Source organism: Magnolia sinica, chromosome 2, assembly GCF_029962835.1.
Source record: "Magnolia sinica isolate HGM2019 chromosome 2, MsV1, whole genome shotgun sequence".
Classification (NCBI taxonomy): Eukaryota; Viridiplantae; Streptophyta; class Magnoliopsida; order Magnoliales; family Magnoliaceae; genus Magnolia; species Magnolia sinica.
Window position 1 is genome coordinate 13,350,115 of NC_080574.1, and position 23,337 is coordinate 13,373,451.

At 41.1% G+C, this 23,337-nt stretch overlaps 1 protein-coding gene across 7 annotated transcripts in view; it reads left to right on the forward strand.

Annotated features, from left to right (window-relative positions):
* LOC131235637 (alpha,alpha-trehalose-phosphate synthase [UDP-forming] 1-like) overlaps positions 1–23,337 on the forward strand; it is a 75,518-nt gene that overhangs the window by 25,656 nt on the left and 26,525 nt on the right. For all 7 annotated transcript variants that reach the window (XM_058232936.1, XM_058232929.1, XM_058232946.1 and 4 more), the window contains exons 9-10: positions 9,066–9,114; positions 10,938–11,038. In XM_058232936.1, the coding sequence (XP_058088919.1) occupies positions 9,066–9,114; positions 10,938–11,038 (150 nt within the window). The remainder of the gene's footprint in view (positions 1–9,065; positions 9,115–10,937; positions 11,039–23,337) is intronic.

The window sequence follows — 23,337 nt, forward strand, 5'->3', positions numbered from 1 at the left end:
ACATGTGCTGGCCACCAATTTGCTTCGATCATTTTCGGGGCCCACCAATTTGATTTGGTCGTCTGTTTGGCCCACCCCTTTGGAGTTTGGATCTTAGATGTGATGGTGGGGTTGATTGCATGCCTCCCTTGAAGAGAACTCGCCCTTTAGTTTTTGCTTTTTTGCTGTCCACCTTTGTATTGTCTTATTCGACTTTAGTGACAATTGATCATGCAGTCCTACCTGGTGGCACTTGGCATGGCACAATTTTTGCTGGTGTCAATCTTTCGTCGCCTTCCATTGCCTTTTCAAATGTTGAATTGTTTGCTCTTATCTTTGAGCCACAATTCACATATTCACAAGGCACATGCCATATAATCTGATCATACCACCTATGGGGCCCACCAATGTCTTGATCATTTGTGGTTCCCACCAATATGGTCTGATCTCGTGTAGTCAAAGCCTTTTGACCTGGGATGCAAGGTGAGGTTGATTTCATTAATCAGCGTAGCTTGAAAACAACTTACGTTGCGTTTTGCTTTTGTGCTAAGTGCTAAACCATCACTATAATCTGCCTTTGTATCGTTCCTTTTTTATCTTCAGTGACAATTGATGATTTTATCCCATGCCAGGTTTTGAATATTGGTATCATGGGCATAATGGTTGGGCTCAAAAATGATATGATATGGGGCATATATCAGACCAGATTGGACCTGTATAAGATGATAAAGGCTCATATAGGCTGATTTTTATTTTATTTTTGGTCGAAAAAATTGAAAATTAATCATGAGAATAGGAGAAAATGTAAAACACCAAAATCTTTTTGTGTGTGTGTGTGTGTGTGTGTGTGTGTGTGTGTGTGTGTGTTAACATGTTTTTAATGGTGTATCATACCATTCTTTGATATGAATGATGATTGTTGGCTTGACCTGTTGGAAGTCAACCAAATAAGCTATAATCAAACACAAATTTAGCATTACTTGGCGGATGAGGTGCCATTACATCGAAATTCAGCAAAAAGAAGATGAGAAAAATGAGAGACAGTAAAAAGAGGTGTGTGTGTGTGTGTGTGTGTTAGAGAGAGGGAGGGAGGGTCTGTAACTGGGGTGGCTTATGCCGTTACAAAAATTGTATTCATAAAGGATACAAAGGACTTTGACAGCAATGCAGCCGATGCCGTTACAAAAATTGTATTCGTAAAGGATACAATGGACTTCAACAGCAATGCTTTAATGGGGGTGGTCGATATGGCCTGTAACAAAACTCCATTGTGATCTGCAGAAATTGAAAAAAAAGAAAAGAAAAAGGGAGGGATTGGTGATAGACTTCAACAATAATGTTTTAAAACCAGGACTAGACCCCAACCTATTTTTGTGGGTGGTTCAGTCCAACAGCTGGTCTAACCATTCCTACCCATTCTGGCTTGGTAATCTCCTTAATTGAGTTTGATTGAAATGCAAAGAACTAACAAATGATATGAATTTGTCAGTGCTAAGGAGTTTGTTTTCCAAGCGGCGAACGTGGTTTTGAACTTGTTTATTTATTTATTTATTTTTAATAGATTTAAGAAAACAGTTGATCACCTTGGTTGAATGGTGTTTTTAGTGACCTTGCCCGTATTAGTGCCTGCTTAGTGTTCTGACCAGTGATTTAAACATCGATAGTATCAGTCGATGCTATCAATATTGCATGTGGCCAACACAACATACAAGGAGAGTAATTACATTTCCCTGTATCACATAAAATATCATCATGTATTGCCGACATACCGCAATGTATCGATACATTGCGATATTTTGCCAAAGACCCTTCATAAAATTTCCTCGTATCATGGATACGTGCAAAATATATGTAGAAAGTCGGAGTGAGAGTGAGAATCGGAAGCAGGGATACGAAGTGGGAGTGGCACCTAGTTAGTAGGATCCTGCAATTCCCTATGGTGCTATACATGCATTGATACCGATATTTAAATCACTGGTTCTGACTGTTTGCTTTGGTTTGGATTTTATAACACCGTTCCACAGTCTTTCTAGGGCACCACACCCAAGCAAAAGATAGAAGAATCACACTGCTCGCTACAGAGAATGCTAGTGTATTGTATTGTGTATTGTGTGTGGTTAGTGGGCTCCTTCAGTGTAAGTGCATGTGCACACTTCCCTATTCTCCTGCAGTGTACTTTATACTTTATCATAATAAAATATTATGTGTTAGGGCAAGCAAGCCTAAAACATCATCTCTCCCAAACTCTCCTCCTCCTCCTTATCTCTCAATATTCTCATCTCTTCTTCACTTTATCCTCATCAAATCATTCTCTACTTGGTATCAAAGCAAAGATCCAGACATTCCGCATTCAACAAGTTGAGAGGCGACACGTCACCTTGCTGACGTCAGCAGCTGTACAGCTGACGTCAGCGTTGTACGGACGTATGGACTCCGTTTGAGCTAAAAGTTTAGGGGTTTGATAGATCTTGATTTTAGAAGATTTGTCATAATTTTTTTCAGAATTTATTGGGCCTCATTTCATGGTATTTTGGGCGAAATAGAGAAATTCGAAAATCGGTCCTAGATTTCGTTTTTCTTTGATCTACCTCAAATCGGTAAGCTTTTCTTTGGTTTCTTTGCTTAAGATGGACCGAAATCTTCCTCCCAAGCTATCCATGGTGGATTTTTTACTTAAGATCAATGTTTGAGAGGTTTTTAACCTCAAACGGGCATGCGGCTAGGCCGTTTTTTCACTCGTCAGGCCCTTTTTTACTGCGTTTCATGATTTTTTGGATGATTGATATTTGTTTGAGGTTTATATCTTGTTATCTTGAAGGATTGAGTTAGATAGAGTTGTTTGGATCAGTCTTTCTTAGCATTGGGGGTCTCTTGGCATAGGTTTATTTCTCTTGGACTCTACTATGGCCGACAAAGGGCCCTCATCTTTTGGCATAGGGTCTCTTGAATCCAACCCCTTGCAGATTACCTCCATTAGGTTGAATGGTGATAACTATCTTCAATGGGCACAATCTGTAAAAGTATTTTTAGGAGCCCGTGGCAAGTTGTCGTATATTTTAGATGATCCCCCAAGCTCTACAGATGTTACCTACAAGTCTTGGACAAAGGAGAATTATCAAGTTAATTGCATGGTTGTTGAATAGCATGGATTCCTTGATTAGCCACTCAGTGATGTTTTTATCCTCGGCTAAAGGCATTTGGGATACGCTTCATGATATGTTCTTGGAATCTCAGAATTTTTCACAGGTATTCCAGCTTATTCAAGAAATTGTTCGGTTTCAACAAAACTTCAGATCCTTAAAAGACTACTATCCAACGCTTTGGGGTATGTGGGATGAGTTGGATATGTATCAGCCTCTTCCTTCCAAATGTAAAGAGGATCATGAACATGCTCATAAGCAACGGGATGATACTCGTATCATGCAGTTCCTCGTTGGGTTGAGTTTTGATTATTTTCACGTTCGCGATCAGGTTGTTATGCAGGATCCTCTTCCCTTATTGACGACAGTCTATGCCATGTGTCAGCGTGCTATGGCCTCTACTCTTCTCATTCATTTGTGCCACCCGAACGTTCGGCACATCTTGCTAGCGATCAGTCCTCCCTTGGTCTTCGGGTTCCATCCTTAAGCTCAGGGCGCATTTCTGGTTTTGCTGGTCGTGGTAGAGGCCGTGACGGAGATTGCAGTCGTGGCAGCCGTAGTCTTCGTGGTCATGGTGGACGTGGACGAGGACGTGATGGTTCCCGCGTTTGTTCACATTGCAGTGGAACTAATCACACTGTTGATTATTGCTGGCAGCTACATGGTCGTCCTACGTATGCCGCTACTTCTGTTGCTTCAACCGTTACTTCTGGGACACAGTCTTCCACCCCGACAGCTGAGCAGACTACTTCAGGGGAGTCTCTTATCATTTCTCGGGCGACATATGATGCCCTTGTGTGGCTTCACATTCGGGATATTCCTGAGCCTTCTCACGCAGCTTCGGCCCAGTCAGGTACTGCTCTTCTTGCGTCATCCTCTCCTACCTCCTGGGTCATCGACTTTGGAGCTTTCTCACATATGACTGGTAAGTTGCAATTTTTTTCTTCTTATTCTCCTTCTTCTCCCACTCAATATGTCACAGTCGCAGATGGAACCCAATCTCCCATCTCTGGGATTGGTTCCATCCCTCTCTCTTCTTCCTTGTCTCTGTCCTCCGTATTGCATGTGCCTCATTTTCCATTAAAATTATTGTCTGTTAGCTCTCTTACTAAATCACTCAATTGTTCCATCACCTTCTTTCCTTCTTATTGTTTGTTTCAGGACCTACAGACGAAGAGAGTGATTGGTGGGGGGCTTGAGCGAGGAGGCGTTTATCTTCTCGATGATACACTTGTTGCCGCTTCTAGTACCATTTCTCTAGATCGAGAGTCCATGACTCGGTGGCATTGCCGCTTAGGCCACCCATCCATTGGTAGATTGAGACTTTTGTTTCCCTCCTTATCTGTCACTAAACCATTATGTTGTGATATTTGTGAATTGTCTAAACATCATCGTGCTACGTTTCCTCCTAGCTCTTCTGGGAGGAAATCTCAACCTTTTCATCTGGTTCACTCGGATGTCTGGGGACCAGCTCCGGTTACCTCAACTTTTGGATTTAGATATTTTGTTACCTTTATTGATGATTATTCCCGCATGACTTGGATTTATCTTTTGAAATCTAAAAGTGAAATGTTTGATGCGTTTAAAGTGTTTTATCATGAAGTGTGCACTCAATTTCATTATTCCATCAAATCCCTCCATTCTGATAATGGGGGAGAATACATGTCTACTGCCTTTCTGTCCTTTTTGCAGGAACGTGGTATTTTGTCTAGGACGTCATGTGCTCGCACTCCTCAACAAAATGGTATTGCAGAACGAAAGAAGCGTCATCTTCTTAACGTTGCTCGCACCTTTCTGCTTGGTATGCATCTACCCAAACATTTTTGGGGTGATGCTATTTTAACTGCTACTTTTCTTATTAATCGTATACCCTCACGTATTCTGTCTTACAAATCTTCATTTACTATATTGTATCCTCATGATAATCCATTTCCTCTACCACCTAAAGTTTTTGGTTGTACATGTTTGGTTCAAATTTTGGATGGGAGAAATGATAAACTTAACCCCAGGGCGATTAAATGTGTCTTTATCTGGTATACTCGGAGTCAGAAATGGTATAAATGCTTTGACCCATTGACTCGCAAGAAATACGTCTCTGCCGATGTCACATTCTTTGAGGATCTTTCTTTTTTCTCCTCTCCAGGCTGTTCCCTTTGTGATCCTCTTGCGAGTCAGGGGGAGTATGACTCTTATCCTCTTTCCACTAGTGATCATGGAAAACTCCTCTCCCCTCTATTCAGCATCCTGTTGGTGATATGGGTGAGCCTAAGCCTCTGCGGGTGTATCATCGTCAAGATAAATCCTCACAAGCTCAGCCATCCACCCTTCTGCTCTCTTTGGATATTGGTTCAGGTGACTCTCTTAACTCGAGTTTAGATCTTCCCATTGCCTTGCGCAAAGGGTCACGATCTTATACTCAACACCCCATTAGTAATTTCGTTTCATATGATCATCTTTCACCGTCTTTTCAGTCGTTTGTAGCTTCCCTTTCATCACAGACTATTCCTAGATCTCTCTCACAGGCTCTTCAGAGTCCTGCTTGGACAAAGGCGATGATGGAAGAAATGTCTGCTCTTGAGAAGAATCATACTTGGGATCTTATGCCACTTCCTGTAGGCCATAAACCTGTTGGCTGTCGATGGGTTTATACAATCAAGTTTCTTCCAAATGGCTCAATTGATCGCTATAAAGCCCGTCTTGTTGCTAAAGGTTACACACAGACTCATAGTGTGGATTACTTCGAGACATTCTCTCCGGTGGCTAAGCTTAATTCCATTTGCGTTGTGCTCTCCTTGGCCGTTAATTTATCATGGCCCTTGTTTCAGCTTGATGTTAAGAATGCGTTTCTCCATGGGGATCTTGCAGAGGAAGTTTACATACATCAACCTCCTGGCTTTGTTGCTTCTCACAACCCTGCACTTGTATGTCGGTTGAAGAAGGCTCTTTATGGACTCAAACAATCTCCATGTGCATGGTTTGAAAAATTTAGTCAGGCTCTCTTGGAGTTTGGCTTTTTTCGTAGTCATGCCGATCATTCTCACTTTATATGTCGTCGATCGACGGGCATCATGGTTCTCATTGTCTGTGTGGATGATATTGTTTTGTCTGGTAGTGATTTTGCTGGAATGAGGGAGGTCAAAGACTTTTTGAAGACTAAGTTTGAGATTAAAGATCTTGGTCCTCTTCGCTACTTCCTCGGAATTGAAGTTGCTAGCTCATCATCCAAATTGGTCTTGTCACAACGAAAATATGTGCTTGATCTTCTCATGGAGACCGGCATGTTAGGGTGCAAGCCTGCTACCACTCCCATGGATACTTCATAGAAGCTTCGACCAGATGATGGTGCTCTCTTTACTGATCCCGAGATGTATCGACGACTTTAGGCCGGCTTATTTACCTGACTATTACTCGCCCAGATCTCTCATTTGCGGTGGGGGTTGTTAGTCAATTCATGCAAGCTCCCTGTACTTCTCATCTCACGGCTGTCTACCGCATACTTCAGTATTTAAAATCAGCCCCGGGTCTTGGCCTCCGCTTTCAGTTGCATGGTCATCTTTATCTTTCTGGCTATTCCGATGCTGATTGTGCAGGTAGTACTTTTGATCGCCGCTCTACATCCGGCTTCTGTACCTTCCTATGTGGCAATCTTATAACCTAGAAGAGCAAAAAGCAGCCAATTGTTGCTCGGTCCTCGGCTGAAGCAGAATATCGTGCTATGGCTCATGCGACGTGTGAACTCGTGTGGCTTCGCAATCTTCTTGAAGAACTTGGCTATCCTCCTTCGGATCCTATTCCTCTTCACTGTGACAATCAAGCGGCCATCCATATTGCTCGTAACCCAGTTTTCCACGAGCGAACCAAGCATATTGAGGTCGACTGTCACTTTATTCGGGAGAAAGTCGCTTCTAAGGAAATCATCACTCCTTTTGTTCGATCTGGGGATCAACTTGCTGATGTTCTTACAAAATCCTTGAGTTGAGATGCTCTTCATCGTGTTCATGACAAGTTGGGCATGATCAACATCTATGCTCCAACTTGAAGGGGAGTATAGAGAATGCTAGTGTATTGTATTGTGTATTGTGTGTGGTTAGTGGGCTCCTTTAGTGTAAGTGCATGTGCACACTTCCCTATTCTACAGCAATGTACTTTATGCTTTATCATAATAAAATATTATGTGTTAGGGCAAGCAAGCCTAACACATCATCTCTCCCAAACTCTCCTCCTTCTTCTTCTTCTCTCTCAATATTCTCATCTCTTCTTCACTTTATCCTCATCAAATCATTCTCTACTCTCACATATTCCAATCTCTAGAAGTATAATATTCTAAATTTTGTTCAAACTAACATGTTTATCATGTGTATGGTCTTGTATTTGTCATCTCTTTTTTCAGTAACTTTCCTAATCTATCTATTCCACTAATTACTTTGCTTGCTAAATGCATTCAAACAAAGAAGGAAACATACTACTAACTTGAATACAATAGAAAACTAGAAATAGAAACTAACAAACATTCCAAATCCTCATGTATGGACCAACGATGCATGCATAAACTATGGTCGATCGTCAGAACAGCGTGTAGGTGAATGGTGCAATGTGTGAATGGTACATACATGTGAAAAATGAACATGTCTGCAGTCCATAACCTGATTGAACTGCATATGGGGCCCATCAATCTGAGCTAATTGTTTGTGGGTCCACCGATCTAATTCGGTTGCCTGTGTGGCTAGCTCCTTTTGATCTGAGATGCGTTGATTATCATTAGTGGGGTTGACCAATCTGGTCCGCTTTCTTCATTTTGACCTTCTCATAAGGTATTGTGATTTGTGATGCTTATCAGTTCAAGAGCAGATTTTCTGTTTCATGAACTGCAATCATGCTCTAGTTCACAGTTATGCAATTGAGTTAAATGTTTTGGTGCTTCTCATCTTTGCCTTAGCCCTCAGGTTCATGCATTAGGCACATGTTCCTTGGTTTTCATGTGCTACGCACACGTTAACTTTCCTTGCATGTCCTTTTATCAAGTTCTACTACATGGTTTCTCATTTTCTTTTATTTATTTATTTTTGAGAGATCACCTAGAAAGTATTAAAAACAAAAGGGAAGAAACAAAGAAGCCTGACAGCCAACAAACTGAGTGACTCTTTTGTTGAACAAAACAAACAAAATGTAAATGCAAGATCTCAGGGATAGGGGCTAATTTTGGGCCCTGTTGTGCTGTTTGTTACCCCATTCTATGTTTGGTCAGTTTTATATTTTATTTGCTTATGAGCCGTGCTTTAGCCGACTGGCTCCTGTTTTTGGAGTGCTGCCCCTGCTGTATCTTCTCTTTTGTTTTCAATAAAGAATGGTTTCCCATAAAGAAAAACACCCAGCACGACCAATGTGAGGCCATGAGAGAAAAGCTAGATCACTGATGTCACAAAGCTAGATCACCAATCATTCAGCCACCCAATTAATCCCAAAACACTCAACAAAATGGGACCAGACATCCTTCACCAATTAACACTGCAGGAACCAGCATGTATAATAAAAGCTCAGCAGAGAGTTCTTTTCCTTGAGATTGTCTGTTGTCAAGATTTATTTACCATGACCAACCAAGCAGACTCTTCCACATTCACGATATGGTTTCTCATCTCTTGAGAGGTGGTAGGGAGTCACTTTCAACTTCTGTCGTTGGTTTGAGTTAGCTGTTTCAAAGAGTGCATAACCTCATGAGTATTTTTAATATTATCCATGGTTTAACTGTTTATAATTCATTTGAGTGTATGGGAGCAAACTCTCTAAGTTTATGGTTCTGATATTAGTAGCAGTGGGTACTTTATTTTATCATCTCATGCTCTTTATTGTGGGGCAATCTGTGCTCTGGCATGTTAGCCGACATTTTTGAACTCTTATGTTCAACTTGAAGAAAATTAAATTCTCTTGGTCATTTCTTGTCTTTTTCAGGACCGTTCCCTTGATTTCCATGCATTATGTGCACTCTACGCGGTAACAGGTACTTATTTGTTTCATCGTGTTGAGCTTCTCGCTTTCCTGCTTAGATTGTCCTAACATCGAACATAAATGTTTGTTGCATTTCATTTGTCTATTGTTTGAGCAGTTCTAAAACTATGAACACTCTGTGAAGAGAGAGACTGTGTAAGGAATTCGCATTCCAGGAATGAACAGTCTATGACATTCATCTCATCAAGAGCATGTAGAAGAGTTGCTAAAAAACACTAGGCTAATGTTGATAATCTTAACTTAGAAATCAAGTCACATTTGAACCCATCGAGAATTATCATCAGATGACTTATTGAAACGTGATGCGCAACCCGTATGTTGATCATATCCTGATGCCCAACCTGTCTGTTGATCGTATCCTTCATGATGTGTGGAAAGACCATTAACATAAAGTTATGAGATGACCTTAAAAACTTTGGAAATGGTGCCAATTTCTTTGTTCTTTTTTTTTTTTTTTTTGGAGAGAGAACAACAATTTTATTAGAAAAGCGCCAAAGTGCAAAAACAAACAAAAAGGCTAAAACAGCCCAAACTCTACAACTCAAAAAAGAGGAGAGACACCCGAAGAAAGCAAACCACACCTAACCCTCAGGAAAAAGCGAGAGATTGGCCGGGTTAATCGTCTTTACATAAAAAGCCCAATGTTGAAGTCCCTCGATATACATTGATACACCACACTCTGACAGCTTAAGCTTTTGGAGTAAATGGTTGTTTGACATGGTATCAGAGCGGAAGGTCCTATGTTCGAATCTCGAGAGCAGCAAATATGCCTTGCTAATATATTATTCTCCCACGGGGGGTCAGGAAAATCAGGTCTGGCCTAGGGACCGGGCAATCAAGCCCGGCCTATTTATGGTGTGAGTGTCCCTTCACCATTGTCAGTATGTTCCTGTGCAGAGTTCCCACCCGCATGTGCGGGGGGTATTGAGGTAATAAAGTCCCTTGATATATATTGATACACCACACTCTGACAGCTTAAGCTTTTGGAGTAAATAGTTGTTTGACACCCAACTCCTTACATTACAAGTAATCTCCCTCATCACCTCACACTGAGAACGACTCCTATTATAGAAACAACGCCTATTTCGCTCTCCCCAAATCGAGCACCAAATCGCAAGTAAAAGCAATCTCCAATTTGCCTTCCCTAATTTTCCCACTCCGCCCCTGTGCCAGGCTCACAACAAATCTGGTGTCATCGTTGGCATAACCCAATCGAAGTGGAGGGACTGAAAGAAGTGATCCCAAATAGAGCGGGCTAACGCACAATGACTGAATAAGTGGTCTATTGATTCAACATCCGCCATACACATTAAGCAGATATAAGGAAGGACCAAAGATCTTCTTTGTAAATTATCTATTATAAGAACTTTCTTCCTTCCCACAAGCCAAGCGAACGCCAACATCCAAGGAGGAGCACCATAAGACCATAAGTGGTAAAGGAAAAAAGCGGGGTTGAGAGGGGGTTGGATATTAAATTCTTATGGTGAATATTATCGTAAGTGCTTTGTTCGTTTCTTATGGTGATTATTAAATTCCTACATAGTGAATTGAAACTGAGAGTTAATAGCTTAATCTTTTTATCAATTTGAGTAGGTTTATCTATGAAAGAATGTCAATGGCGTGATACTATTGAAAAAGATCAGTGGTGTGGTTTTGAACAGTGAAGTGTTTTATGTAAACAAGTCTGCTGTTTTATTTCTTCTCTATTTAATCTATGGTTTTTTTTTTTTCGTGTGAGGTTTGTGATTCAAAATGTTGTGTGCTTCAGTCTTTTTCTTGACTTGATATTTACTCGTTTGTTTGTTTTTGGTTCAGATGTGGCTCTGGTGACATCTTTGAGGGATGGGATGAATCTTGTCAGCTATGAATTTGTGGCATGCCAAGATGCAAAGAAAGGAGTCCTCATTCTTAGTGAAGTAATTATCTACCTTTATTTGAGATTTCTACTGATCAGTCTTTTTATTTGTTTGTCTATGCATGTCCACTAGTATAAATGTATGCTTCAAATCATTAGTTCGAGTGCAATGTGGATTGTGTTTAATCATGTTCCTCGGAGTGCTTATTGTGTTGAGAGTATTCACTCACTGATTATACCATGTTCACCATATAACATAGGCAAGAGTAACTTGGTTTTACTGCCTGATTGTAGGTTTACATGCCAGGTAGATTGCTTCACACAGGAAAAGTGTGCCGCAACGAATAAGAAAAAGCACCATTAAATGTTAGAAATGCAGATTTACCATTAAAACCTTCATAGGGCTAGCATCATGTTCTGTATGAGCATAACATCAGACCATGCTTGCATTGAGCATCACACCCAATAGGTTTTCAGGAATCGCTTCCCAAAAGAAAGTTGACGTCTCTGTTGAATAGCCTCTATTTTTCATTCAGCTGTTCATAAAAGAATCTTTTAGTTGAACTACAAGGGCTCGATCTCAAGGAAGGGGGATAGTTATCAGAAGAAGAGCGGCAAAGGCGAATCTCCCTGTCAGTAGAATATTCCAAGTATTTAAAGGAAGAGGAGATTAAATGGCATGGTGCACCGAGGGTGGTATGACTAAAAGGGGACAAGAACACACGTTTTTTTTACAGTACAGTGAGTGCAAGGGCGTGGAATAACCGTATAAGCGGTTGGGAGGTGGAAGGTCAGAGAATTGAGGAGAAGGAATGGGTTTGTTCAGCCATTTTGCAATTTTATTCTAAATTATTATCAACTAAGTTGGGATCAAGACCTCAGCTGGACAATCTTCCTTCTGATAGCATATCGTTCGTGGAAAAGGACTCTCTAGAGAAGCAAGGGACAAAAGAAGAAATTAAATGTGCATTAGACTCTTTGGGCAAAGACATGGCGCTTGGCCTAGATGGGTTTCCTATGGCATTTTATAATTTTTTTGGGGAAACACTCAAGAGGGATGTTGTGGTCTTTATAGAAGAGTTTTGGGAGATAGGTCAATTGCCCAAAGGTATGGGGGCATTTTGCATAGCACTCATCCCTAAGAAAGAAGGGGCCGAGTCACTCAAAGACTTTCTCAACCCATCAGTCTAATTAGGAGTCCGTATAAGATTTTGGCCAAGATCCTTGCTTCTAGATTTAGAGTAGTGTTACCTACTGTTATATTTGAGAATCGAGGTGCCTTCGTGGATAATAGATAGATATTAGATAGTGCCTTACTTTCCCATAAATGTATAGACTCAAGATACTAGGAAAACAAAGAAGGGATGGTTTGTAAATTGGATATAGAGAAGGCTTAGGACCATGTGGACTAGGGGTTTCTTGAGTATATGTTAAAAAGAATAGGGTGTGGGAATAAAGGATCTCATAGATGTAAAAATGTCTTTCTTCAGCTTTTTTTCGGTTTTGGTGAATGGATCTCCAAAGGGATTCTTCAAAGCTTTGAGAGGGCTAAGACTAGGGGATGCACTCTCGCCTTTTCTATTTGTAGTGGCAGTGGAAGCTTTGAGCAGAATGTTGTTTAAACGGCAAGAGGTGGGGCTTGTATTTGGTTTCAAAGGTGTGTTAAAAGATCATCGTATCTTCCATCTCCAATACACGGACGATACCATTCTATTATGTGATGCATTCATATTAGCGGTGGATAATCGAAGGAAAATTTTGGGATGCTTCGAGCTAGTCCCGAGGTTAAACGGTGAATGAAATAAAAAGTGAGATGTTGGGCATCGGAATCTCCAATGAGGAATTATTAACTTTTGTAGGAATGTTCGGATGTAGACAAGGATCCTTTCCCTTGTCCTATCTAGGCCTACCACTATGCATAGGTAAACCTCCGAAACACTTATGGAACAAGGTGATAGAGTAGTTTCAAAGGAAGCTATCAAGATGGAAGAGTGGACATCTCTCCCTACATCACTGTCATCAAAGCGGCCTTATCGAACCTTCCTGTCTATTATATGTCTCTATAAAAGTGCCTGAAGTCAGTTTTGGACAAATTGGAAAAGTTGAGACGTGATGTCTTAGGAGGTTTGCAAGCCCTTATCGGGGGGAGGTGCATGCATAAGAGTCCTAGATTCTATGAATGTGACTCTATTGGGAAAATGACAATGGTGGTTTGGATCCGAAGTAGGCAAACTTTGGAAAGAAGTTATAACACAAGTATGGGGTCTAAGGGGGGTTGGGAGGTGAGAAGTTCATCGCTTTTCCGCGCATTTGGAATATGGAGTGTTGTCAATTTAGTAGGACCCTCATTTAAGTGTGGGTTAACATTTTTCCTAGGAAATGGGAATTGAATTTGATTTTGGAAAAATCCATGGTGTGGTGATAGACCCTTGGAATCAGAATTCCCATCTTTGGCAAAGTTGGCCCCATCAAAGATTGTATCAGTATGCGCATGTTTGTCCTATGCTGGAGAAACTGGAGTATGGTACACCCATGTATAAGAGCTCTATCAGCTGAAGAGGTGGAAGACTTTGCAAAGTTACTAGGGCGGCTTCATAAAATTCAACCCTTGCTAGCCTTGGAAGACTCTATGGTTTAGAATGCTTCTCCATTAGGCAAGTTCTTAGTCAAGTCCTTTTACAAGATGATTAGAGACCTTGAAGGGTCTAGTGGCTTAGAATTTTTCCATGTATATTGGTTCTATGGGGCACCCCTGAAGGTTGCATCCTTTACTTGGCTGGTTGGGCATAATCATATTTTGATAATAGACAATCTTTAACAAAAGTTTATGATTCTTCCAAATATTTGTCTCACGTGCATTAATGACGCAAAATCGGTAGATCTTCTCTTCATCCATTTCTCCCCTTCAACGTCATATGGGTGATGCCTCAGTCGGTTGCTAATATGCTTCGGGCTTGGCATGACACTCATCTTTCAGAGGAAAAGTGAGATATTTGGCAGCTCGTGCTGTTAGTAATTGTTTGGAACATATGGAGGGAGTGGTCGTACGGAGCTCCCCTTGGGCAACTCGTCCTTCTTTCCATCCTTCACTTGATCGTACGGAGCTCCCCCTAAAGTCGTGTTGCCTATGTTTGGTTTCTGAAATATGGAGAATCTTAACTATTGATAATTTGCAGCAAAGAACGATGACTTGTAACTAATATGTCTGCTATGCATGAATAACACAGAATCGATTAGCCTCCTCTTCATCCATCGCCCTTTCACCCATGGAGTGTGGTTTTGCATCCTTGCGTTCTTCAATACCACTTGGGTTATGCCTAATTCTGTCGAGGCTCTCTTTTTTGCTTGGCATGGGGGAGGTGTCAGAAAGATTTCAAAGCTATTTGGTGTCTAGTTATTATGGTAACCCTTTGGGCTATTTGGAAAGTTATGAATAATGCTGCTTCCAGAATTCTTCCTCCTATCTCTTGAGTTGTCTCCTCTATCAAAAGGGAGGTGGCGAACTGATCGTTTTGCCTTCCAATAATTGATTCTTGTATTTTGTTTAGTCTCTTGGGCTATAGTAGGCCTGGCCTGGCCTGTTTTTTGCCTTCGGCGGCTTTTCAATAATGTGATGTTGATCTTTAAAAAAATAAAAATAAAATAAAACACACACACGACAACAACAACAAAAACAACAACAACAACACAACAACTTTACTAATCCCTCCAACAAACTGGAAAACGGGCAATGACATTTGAAGCCATCACCCATTCCATGACGAGACATCCAGCCCTTCCTATATACCTCTATTGCTAACGTGTTGCGATTTGTAAAGCATCAATCCTCTCTCTAGCCACAAGGCCCAAATGCCTGCTAACATACCTAAGCACCAAATTTTCTTCCCCACTTTTCCGATACCCTCGCCATGCCATGACAAGAAAAATATATTGATAGAAGCCGGCAGCACTCATGTCGCCCCAAATAGTTGGAATTTTTTTCCCATACTTCTTTTGCATTTGAACAATGAATAAAGAGATGTTCCACTGATTCCGCATCTTGAATACAGAGCAAGCAAGCATTCGGCAGAACCATCTTCCTTTTACAAGTCATTGCCAGGCAGATCATGCAACAAATACAAAAAACAGACCTTTCTCCCCACTGGATCAATTCTGCAGTTTCACCAAGATCTAGCTAGCATAATCGTCACAACTAGCCAGCACCATCTTCACAACTAGTTAGCATCATCTTCCAGATTGAAAGGTCCTAGTCATCCCATCCTAGTCTTAACAATCTTCTAAAATATTTTGTTCCCAACATGTCATCATTGCAAGGATGCAGATGGCTTGTTATTGATGGGAATTAAATACAGAATATGACCACCAAGTTAACTAATTAAGATAGGCAGGAAGCTAACTTATGCTAGTGGGTAATCACTAGCATCAGGGTTGAGTAACTCTGTGTGCAAGCGCACGTGAGTATATATAAGCATTACATGATATACAATAATATCATGCAAGAATGCGTTGTGGCTAGGCCTTGGGTAATTCTCCTTGAGGTTAAGTTTTGGGTTTGAGCCTTAGACTTGAGCTTGGACCTAGGAAGGATTTTGATTATGGGTGACTTTGGTTTTATTTTAAAGAGGGTTTAAGAGATGATTTTTCATAATAAAAAATGCTCAAGAGATGGGCCCAAAGGTGGAAGACATGATTAAACTTGGTCTTGCAGTTACGACTTTTCGGAAGAATGGGTTTACATGTGTTGCTTTTATATCATGAACCTGCTAACTATGATTGTTGATGCAATGGTTGAGATGTTTAGGCTTGAGTGACTTGTACAAAGTGGGGTGTCCATAATGTTTAAATTATCAGTGATATCTTCGAATTATCGCCGATAATATCAGTGTCGCTACACTGGCAACACCAAAACCCAAGTTCTCGTTTCTCTACGAAATATCGGCGAAAATTTCTGTAATCGTTGATAATATAGATTATCACCGAGAATATCGACTGTAGCCACCGACCAACACGGGAATATTGTAGCCAACTACCTCTTTTTCCAATAACTATGTAAAAATCGAAAATAAAATCGAAAGGCATAGCTGAAAAAAGAAAAAAGAAAAAAAACTTATTTCAGTAATACTTGGTTGATCGAAACTTGGAAGAAGAGAATCTCGTGGGCATTGATCGACAGCTAATGTCTTCGATAGAGGTAAGAAAAACCGCAAAATTTCCCTTTCCTTTCTTTGATTGGAAGATTAATGTTGCAGATTTTGGCGAAAATTATGGGATTTGATTTAGGTTGGATTTAGGGTTTTTTGTAGGGATTTCTTCCTGATTTAGGTTGGATTTAGGGTTTTGAAACCCTCATTTGAAAACCCCCCTTTCTTCGGCAAAACTCCCTCCTAGCAAATGAAATTCCATTTTTTAATTGTCGAAACGAAGAGAAGGGTGCAGATTGGATACTACCGACCTAGCTAGAGATAAACGGTCAGGTCAGGGGCTCTGTGGGGTCCACTGTCATCTATATGTTTTATCTGTCAGATTTGCTCAATGACCCTTAATCGAGTGGTCCTTTTCTTATATAGAAATCATTTTCCCTACTTACAATATATCCCTTAATTACAGCATAACAGCAACCTCTATATCCCCTAATTACAGCCCTTAATTACAGCATAACAGCAGCATCTATATCCCCTAATTACAACCCTTAATTACAGCATAACAGCAGCATCTATATCCCATAATTACAGCCTTTAATTACAGCAATATATGGTACAACAATATATGGTATGTTTGTTGTCTATCCTACTAACATCCCCCCTCAAATTGATGCTGGTCGATCAAGAAGCATCAATTTGCCAACAAGAAATTGATGGCGTAGTCGTGTCATAGCTTTGGTGAAGACGTCCGCTATCTAAAGATCGCTTGAGACATGTGGAAGAGAGATAACCCGAGTATCAATAGCTTCCCGAATAGAATGGTAGTCCACCTCAATATGTTTGGTACGCTCGTGATAGACGGGATTGGTAGCTATCTGAATAGCACTCGTATTATTAGCATGAAGAGGAGTGGGAGTAGATTGAGGAAAATCTATTTCAGCAAGTAAGCCACGGAGCCACATAATCTCTGAGCAGGCTGCCGACATGGCACGTTACTCGGACTCGGTCGAAGATTTGGAAACACGATCTTGTTTCTTACTCTTCCAAGAGACAAGTGAATCACCAAGAAACACACACCACCCGGTGACAGACCGGCGCGTATCAGGACATCCTGCCCAATCAGCATCACTAAAAGCCACAAGGCGAAGAGGAGTACCGGTAGAGAAGAACAAGCCACGGTGAGAGGAACCTCGGAGATATCGAATAATTCGGCGGACTGCGGCAAGATGAAGGTGGCGAGGAGATTGCAGAAATTGACTGACTTGCTGGACAGCAAAGGAGATGTTAGGCCGTGTAATAGTGAGATAATTGAGACTACCAACTAACTGTCGAAACACCATGGGATCAGGAAGGAGATCCCCCTCCTCACGTCGATACTTGACATTCACTTCCAAAGGAGTATCTACTGAAGAGGAGTCTTGCTAACCAGACAAGGAAATCAAGTCCTCCGTGTATTTATGCTGATGCAGGAAAACTCCAGAGGAATCGGACTGAACCTCCAAACCAAGGAAATACCGGAGAGGACCAAGATCCTTCATATGGAATGAATCATGAAGATTTTGTTTGAGTTGATCAATGAGGGCAGAATCAGTCCCAGTGATGACAATGTTGTCGACAGAAACTAGAAGAAGAATGATACCAACAGAAGTCATTCGAAGAAACAATGAAGAATCATACTAGCTTTGGATGAAAGAAAATCGAAGTAAGGTAGCCCGGAACTTATCAAACCAAGCCCGGGGAGCCTGTTTCAAACCATACAGAGAGCGCTTCAGCTTACACACATTTGACGTTGATGACGAGCAGAGGCCAGGAGGAGGTGTCATGTAAACATCTTCCTGTAAATCACCATGAAGAAATGCGTTCTTCACATCCATCTGGCAAAGGGACCATCCCTGAGAGGCTGCGATGGCAATAATAGTACGCACAGTTGTCATTTTAGTGACAGGAGCAAAAGTCTCCTCATAGTCAACCCCATACTCCTGGCGGTTACCAAGGGCAACCAAATGAGCCTTATAACGGTCCACAGACCCATCAGGCCGAAGTTTCACAGAAAAAACCCACTTACACCCAATTAGCTTGACATGAGAAGGACAAGGGACCATGTCCCAAGTCTAATTTTCTTGAAGAGCTTGAAGTTCTTCCTGCATAGCCTTTCTCCAACACTCATGTTTATTAGCTTGTGAGTAGGAATTAGGAATTGACACAGTTGATAAGATAGCTCTGAAGGAGGTATGAGGGAAACCATACCTATCCGGTTGATGAGAAGTACGGCTAGATCGTCGAGGAGGGTGCAAAACGGGATCAAGTGGCAGATCAGACTCAGGAAGGGGTAGAGTTGGTCGATGGCGTTCATACACAAAATCAGGCTTGAAGCGTTCAGGAGGGCACATCAAATCATCAAAGTGAGGAAGAACAGAAACTGCAGGAGATGATGTAATAGAACTAGGGAAGAAATATTGATGCTCAAAGAAAACGACATTACGAGATATATGAAATTTATTGGAAGAAGCATCATGGCACACAAATCCTTTTTGAGATAAGTTATATCCCATAAAGACACATTTCACAGATTGCGCAAAGAGTTTGTGACGTTTATGCGGAGGTAGATGCACAAAACAGACACAGCCAAAAGCGTGTAAGTCAAGAAAGCTAGGGTGTTGTTTATGCAGACGATAGAATGGAGAGTCGAAATTTAGCACTTTAGAAGGCAACCTATTAATCAAGTATACCGCTTTAGCTAAAGCTTCAACCCAAAATTTAGGAGGAACAGAAGATGCAAGTAACAAGGTCCTAGCAACATCTAACAAATGTCGATTTTTGCGCTCAGCCACGCCATTCTGTTGAGGCGTATAAGGACACGAGCGGTGAGAAACAATTCCTTTGTGACGAAGAAACTCAAGAAATTCATGAGACATATATTCTCCACCAGAATCAGATTGTAAAGTCTTAATGCTAGTGGCAAATTGATTCTCAACATATGCTAGAAACGATTTGAAAACAGCAAAGACTTCAGACTTATAGCGAGAAACTATACCCAAGTATGCCGACTATGGTCATCTATGAATGTCACAAAATATTTATAATGAGCATAAGAAATGACAGGAGTAATGCCCCATACATCACTATAAATAAGGTCAAAGCAATTCTTTGCCCTACTCCCGAAAGAAGGGAAGGGAAGAATCTTACTTTTTCCGATTTTACACGTAGAACAATCAAAAGACAAAGCATGAGGCAAAGAAGAATCTTTTTTTCCCAACGAATCAGAATTCAGCAAATGAGATAAAACAATATTGTTTGGATGGCCTAAACGTTTGTGCCATACTTCACAATTATTGGAGACAGTAGTACAAGCCAAATAAATGATACTGGGAATGGAAAAGTATAATGGAAACAGTCTCCTAACTTTAGGCCCCTTCACAATTGTTCTCCCCGACACCGGATCCTGCACATGACAACCATCACGAGAAAACTGAACATTGTAATTATCATCCACTAATTGTCCAACCGAGATAAGACTCATAGAAAGCCCAGGTGATACAAAAATATTAGTAAGTGATGGTGCGATATCACCAACCCCAGTAATTGGTAAACGATGGCTATTAGCAACTTGAATATTAGAAGAACCAGTGTACTTACGAACATTGCTAAGCATATCAGGAGAACTGGTCATGTGATTGGATGCAGCGGAGTCAACAAGCCAAGATTGAGAGGGTATAGTACGTATAGTACCCTTACCTTGTAGCCCTAAAGCGGAAAATGCCGATATAATCATTTGCTGCACCATTTCTGGTGTAAGGGCAGGTGTAACAGTAGTGGAAGATGACACTGGAGTGAGATTTTGAGTGCTGGTTACCTCATCTGAAGTGTGGCCAGTAGCAGTAGCATGATAAGCATTCACGGGTCGGTTTTGAGGACGTGTTGGGCATTCTTTGATGATGTGCCCCTTCTGTTTACAGTAGTTGCAGAACTTTTTAGCACAATGGGCAGCAATATGCCCATAATCTTTGCAACTGTAGCACTGAATTGTACGCATGTCTCGAACCCTCCCTTTACCTTGAGCAGCGTATGTGACAACATTCTCTTGTGGAAGCAAAGACTGAGTAAGAAGACGTTCCTCTTGAAGAAGTGCTCCAAAACACACGTCAAGAGATGAAGGATCCCTGTGCATCAGGTTGGAGCGAATAGACTCAAATTTTGGCCTTAGTTTCATTAAAAACTGGTCTCTTTTGCTAACTTCATGAACTGCTTGAACAGCAGAGAGGGACTCGGTCGACACGTCGGCATACACAATGTCGGAAAACTCAGCCCAAAGATTCTGAAAACCACAGAAATATTCCTGAGCAGAGAGTGTACCTTGGGAATAGGAAGCAAGATCAGTTTCCAACTGAAATCGCCGGGCAGAATGATCGTGATGATAGACCTTTTTCAAGTACTCCCACATCGATTTAGCCGTCTTGTGCGGCCTTAAATTGAGTATAAACAGTGGATCAATAGACCCAAGAATCCAAGTCATCACGCGAGCATCTTTCACCTTCCATTGAACCAACGTCGTAGGATCGGTAGGCACTGGATCACTTCCATCAACATGACCCCACAATTCCTTTCCCATGACAAAAAGTTGAAACTAAAACTCTCAGGCAGCATAATTCTTCCCTGTAAACCGAGTTTGAAAGACTTCTGAGTTGGAGTTGTTAGCCATAACTAGAATCTCTCGAAATGCACCAAAAAATTGCAAACCAAAACCCGCACCTAAGAAACCAGAAAACCAGAGCCTAGAACCACGAAGATTGGATCAAAGACAAGGTTGTAGAGAGTGGCTCTGATACCATGTCAGATTTGCTCAATGACCCTCAATCGAATGGTCCTTTTCTTGTATAGAAATCATTTTCCCTACTTACAATATATCCCTTAATTACAGCATAACAGCAACCTCTATATCCCCTAATTTCAGCCCTTAATTACAGCATAATAGCAGCATCTATATCCCCTAATTACAACCCTTAATTACAACATAACAGTAGCATCTATATCCCCTAATTACAGCCCTTAATTACAGCATAACAGCAGCATCTATATCCCCTAATTACAACCCTTAATTACAGCATAACAACAGCATCTATATCCCCTAATTACAGCCTTTAATTACAGCAATATATGGTACAACAATATATGGTATGTTTGTTGTCTATCATACTAACATTATCCATGCCGTCCATGCATTTCGAGAAATCATTTTGGGCGTGATCCAAAAAAAGGAGGCAAATCGAAGGCTCGAGTGGACCACACCACAAGGAGCAGTGGAGATTGAATTCCTACCATTGAAACTTCCTAGGGCCCATCGTGATGTTTATTTGCCATCCAACCTGTTCATAAGGTCACATGGACCTGTATGAAGGGAAAACAATAATATCAGCTTGATCCAAAACTTCTGTGGCTCCAAGAAGTTTTCAATAGTAGGCTTTAAATCCCTGCTGCTTCATGTGGTGGGGTCCACTTGAGCCTTCGATTTGCCTCATTTTTGGGCTCATGCCCTAAAATTATTTATCAAAATAGATGGATGGCGTGGATAAAACATATAGATTATGGTGGGCCCCACAGAGTCTACTCAGTACGCAATTCGTTTCCTTATTAAGGAAGTGGATTAGGTGTTGCGTAGGTAAAAGTTTAGTGGGTGTTACTCTTATCATGTGGTGCCCACCTTGATTCGTTTTTTGTATATCCACACTGTCCATCAGTTTTTACGAATCATTTTATGAAGTGATATGAAATCTTAAGTAGATCCAAATCTCAGATGGACCATACCATTGGAAACAATGGTGGATGACCATTAAGAACATTTTGTAGGCCATAAATTTTTTGTTTAAATACGATATTTGTATTTTCCCTCCATCCAGGGCTGGACCATTTGGTCTGGTTGACCTTATCAACGGGTTGGATGGAAAATACCCATTACGGTGGGTACTTGGAAGTTTTTAGTGGTGAGTGTTCAATCAAAATTGTTTGCTATGGTGTGGTCCATTTGAGATTTGGATTTGCTTCATTTTTGGGATCAAGGGGTAAAATGAGTTGTCAAAATAGATAGATGTCGTGGATTTATAATACGTATATCAAGGTGGGCCCCACGGTAAGGGCCGCATCGTATTGAGTGCGGGGTCTCACGTAATCTACTCTCGATTTTGTGGGATTTCTAGTGCGGCTTAAGTGCAACCTAGATACGATGAGGTGGGTGGGATCCTTGACCATGGGGCCACCGTGATGTATGTGACTTGTATCCACTTCATAATAAGCAAATATTAGGCGGACCATAGTACAAGAAACAATGGTAATCGACCATTAACAGCTTCTCATGGCCCACAAGAGTTTTGGATTAATATGATATTTGTGTGGTCTCTTCGTCCAAGTCTTTGTGACCTTATCAACAGGTTGGATGACAAATAAGCATTGAGGTGGACCCCATGAAGTTTTCAATGGTGGGGATTCAATCATGACTGTTTCCTATGGTATGGTCCACTTAAGATTTGGACCTGGTTCATTTTTCGGATCATGCTCGAAAATAATCCATCATATCTGATGGACGGTGTGGATGTAAGGCTCATATATCACAGTGGGCCCCATAGTTAGGGATCCATTGACCTCGGTGGATACAGGGATCCACCCAAACTGCGCTCGGACGTGGATTGCCTACTGACACTGTGTGGCCAGTGGGCATGACTCTCGCACGGACAAGGGGGCATTGCCTTCCTTTACATGGATAGAATGACTTCATATGTATGAGATCCAACTTGTCCATTAGGTGACCCAACATTCGTTTAGACTGAGACCCAAAAAGTCAAGCTGATTGAAGACCTAGATTTGATGCACCAACGAAAACAGTTGAGACGGCAACTCCCATCCTTAAAATTGTTCAATTTTCGTGTGGGGTCTACCATCCTTTTTGTGTGAAATCCAATCCACTCATCTGACGTGAAAAACTAGGATGAATGGATGCCAACAAAATCAGAATATTTCAATACTCATGTGTGTACAACACTTGAATTTAGAGTTTTAAGATAAATTTACACCCTACGTGACAGTTAAGAAAAATACACATCAACTTTTCAGAAAGGTATACTTGTTGAGTTCATTTACTTTTATGGCTTAATTATTGTATGTTAGTTGCATTTGTATTATATAAATTCATTTTGGTTGCTATTGGAGTTATTTCTTATGGTAGCGCATG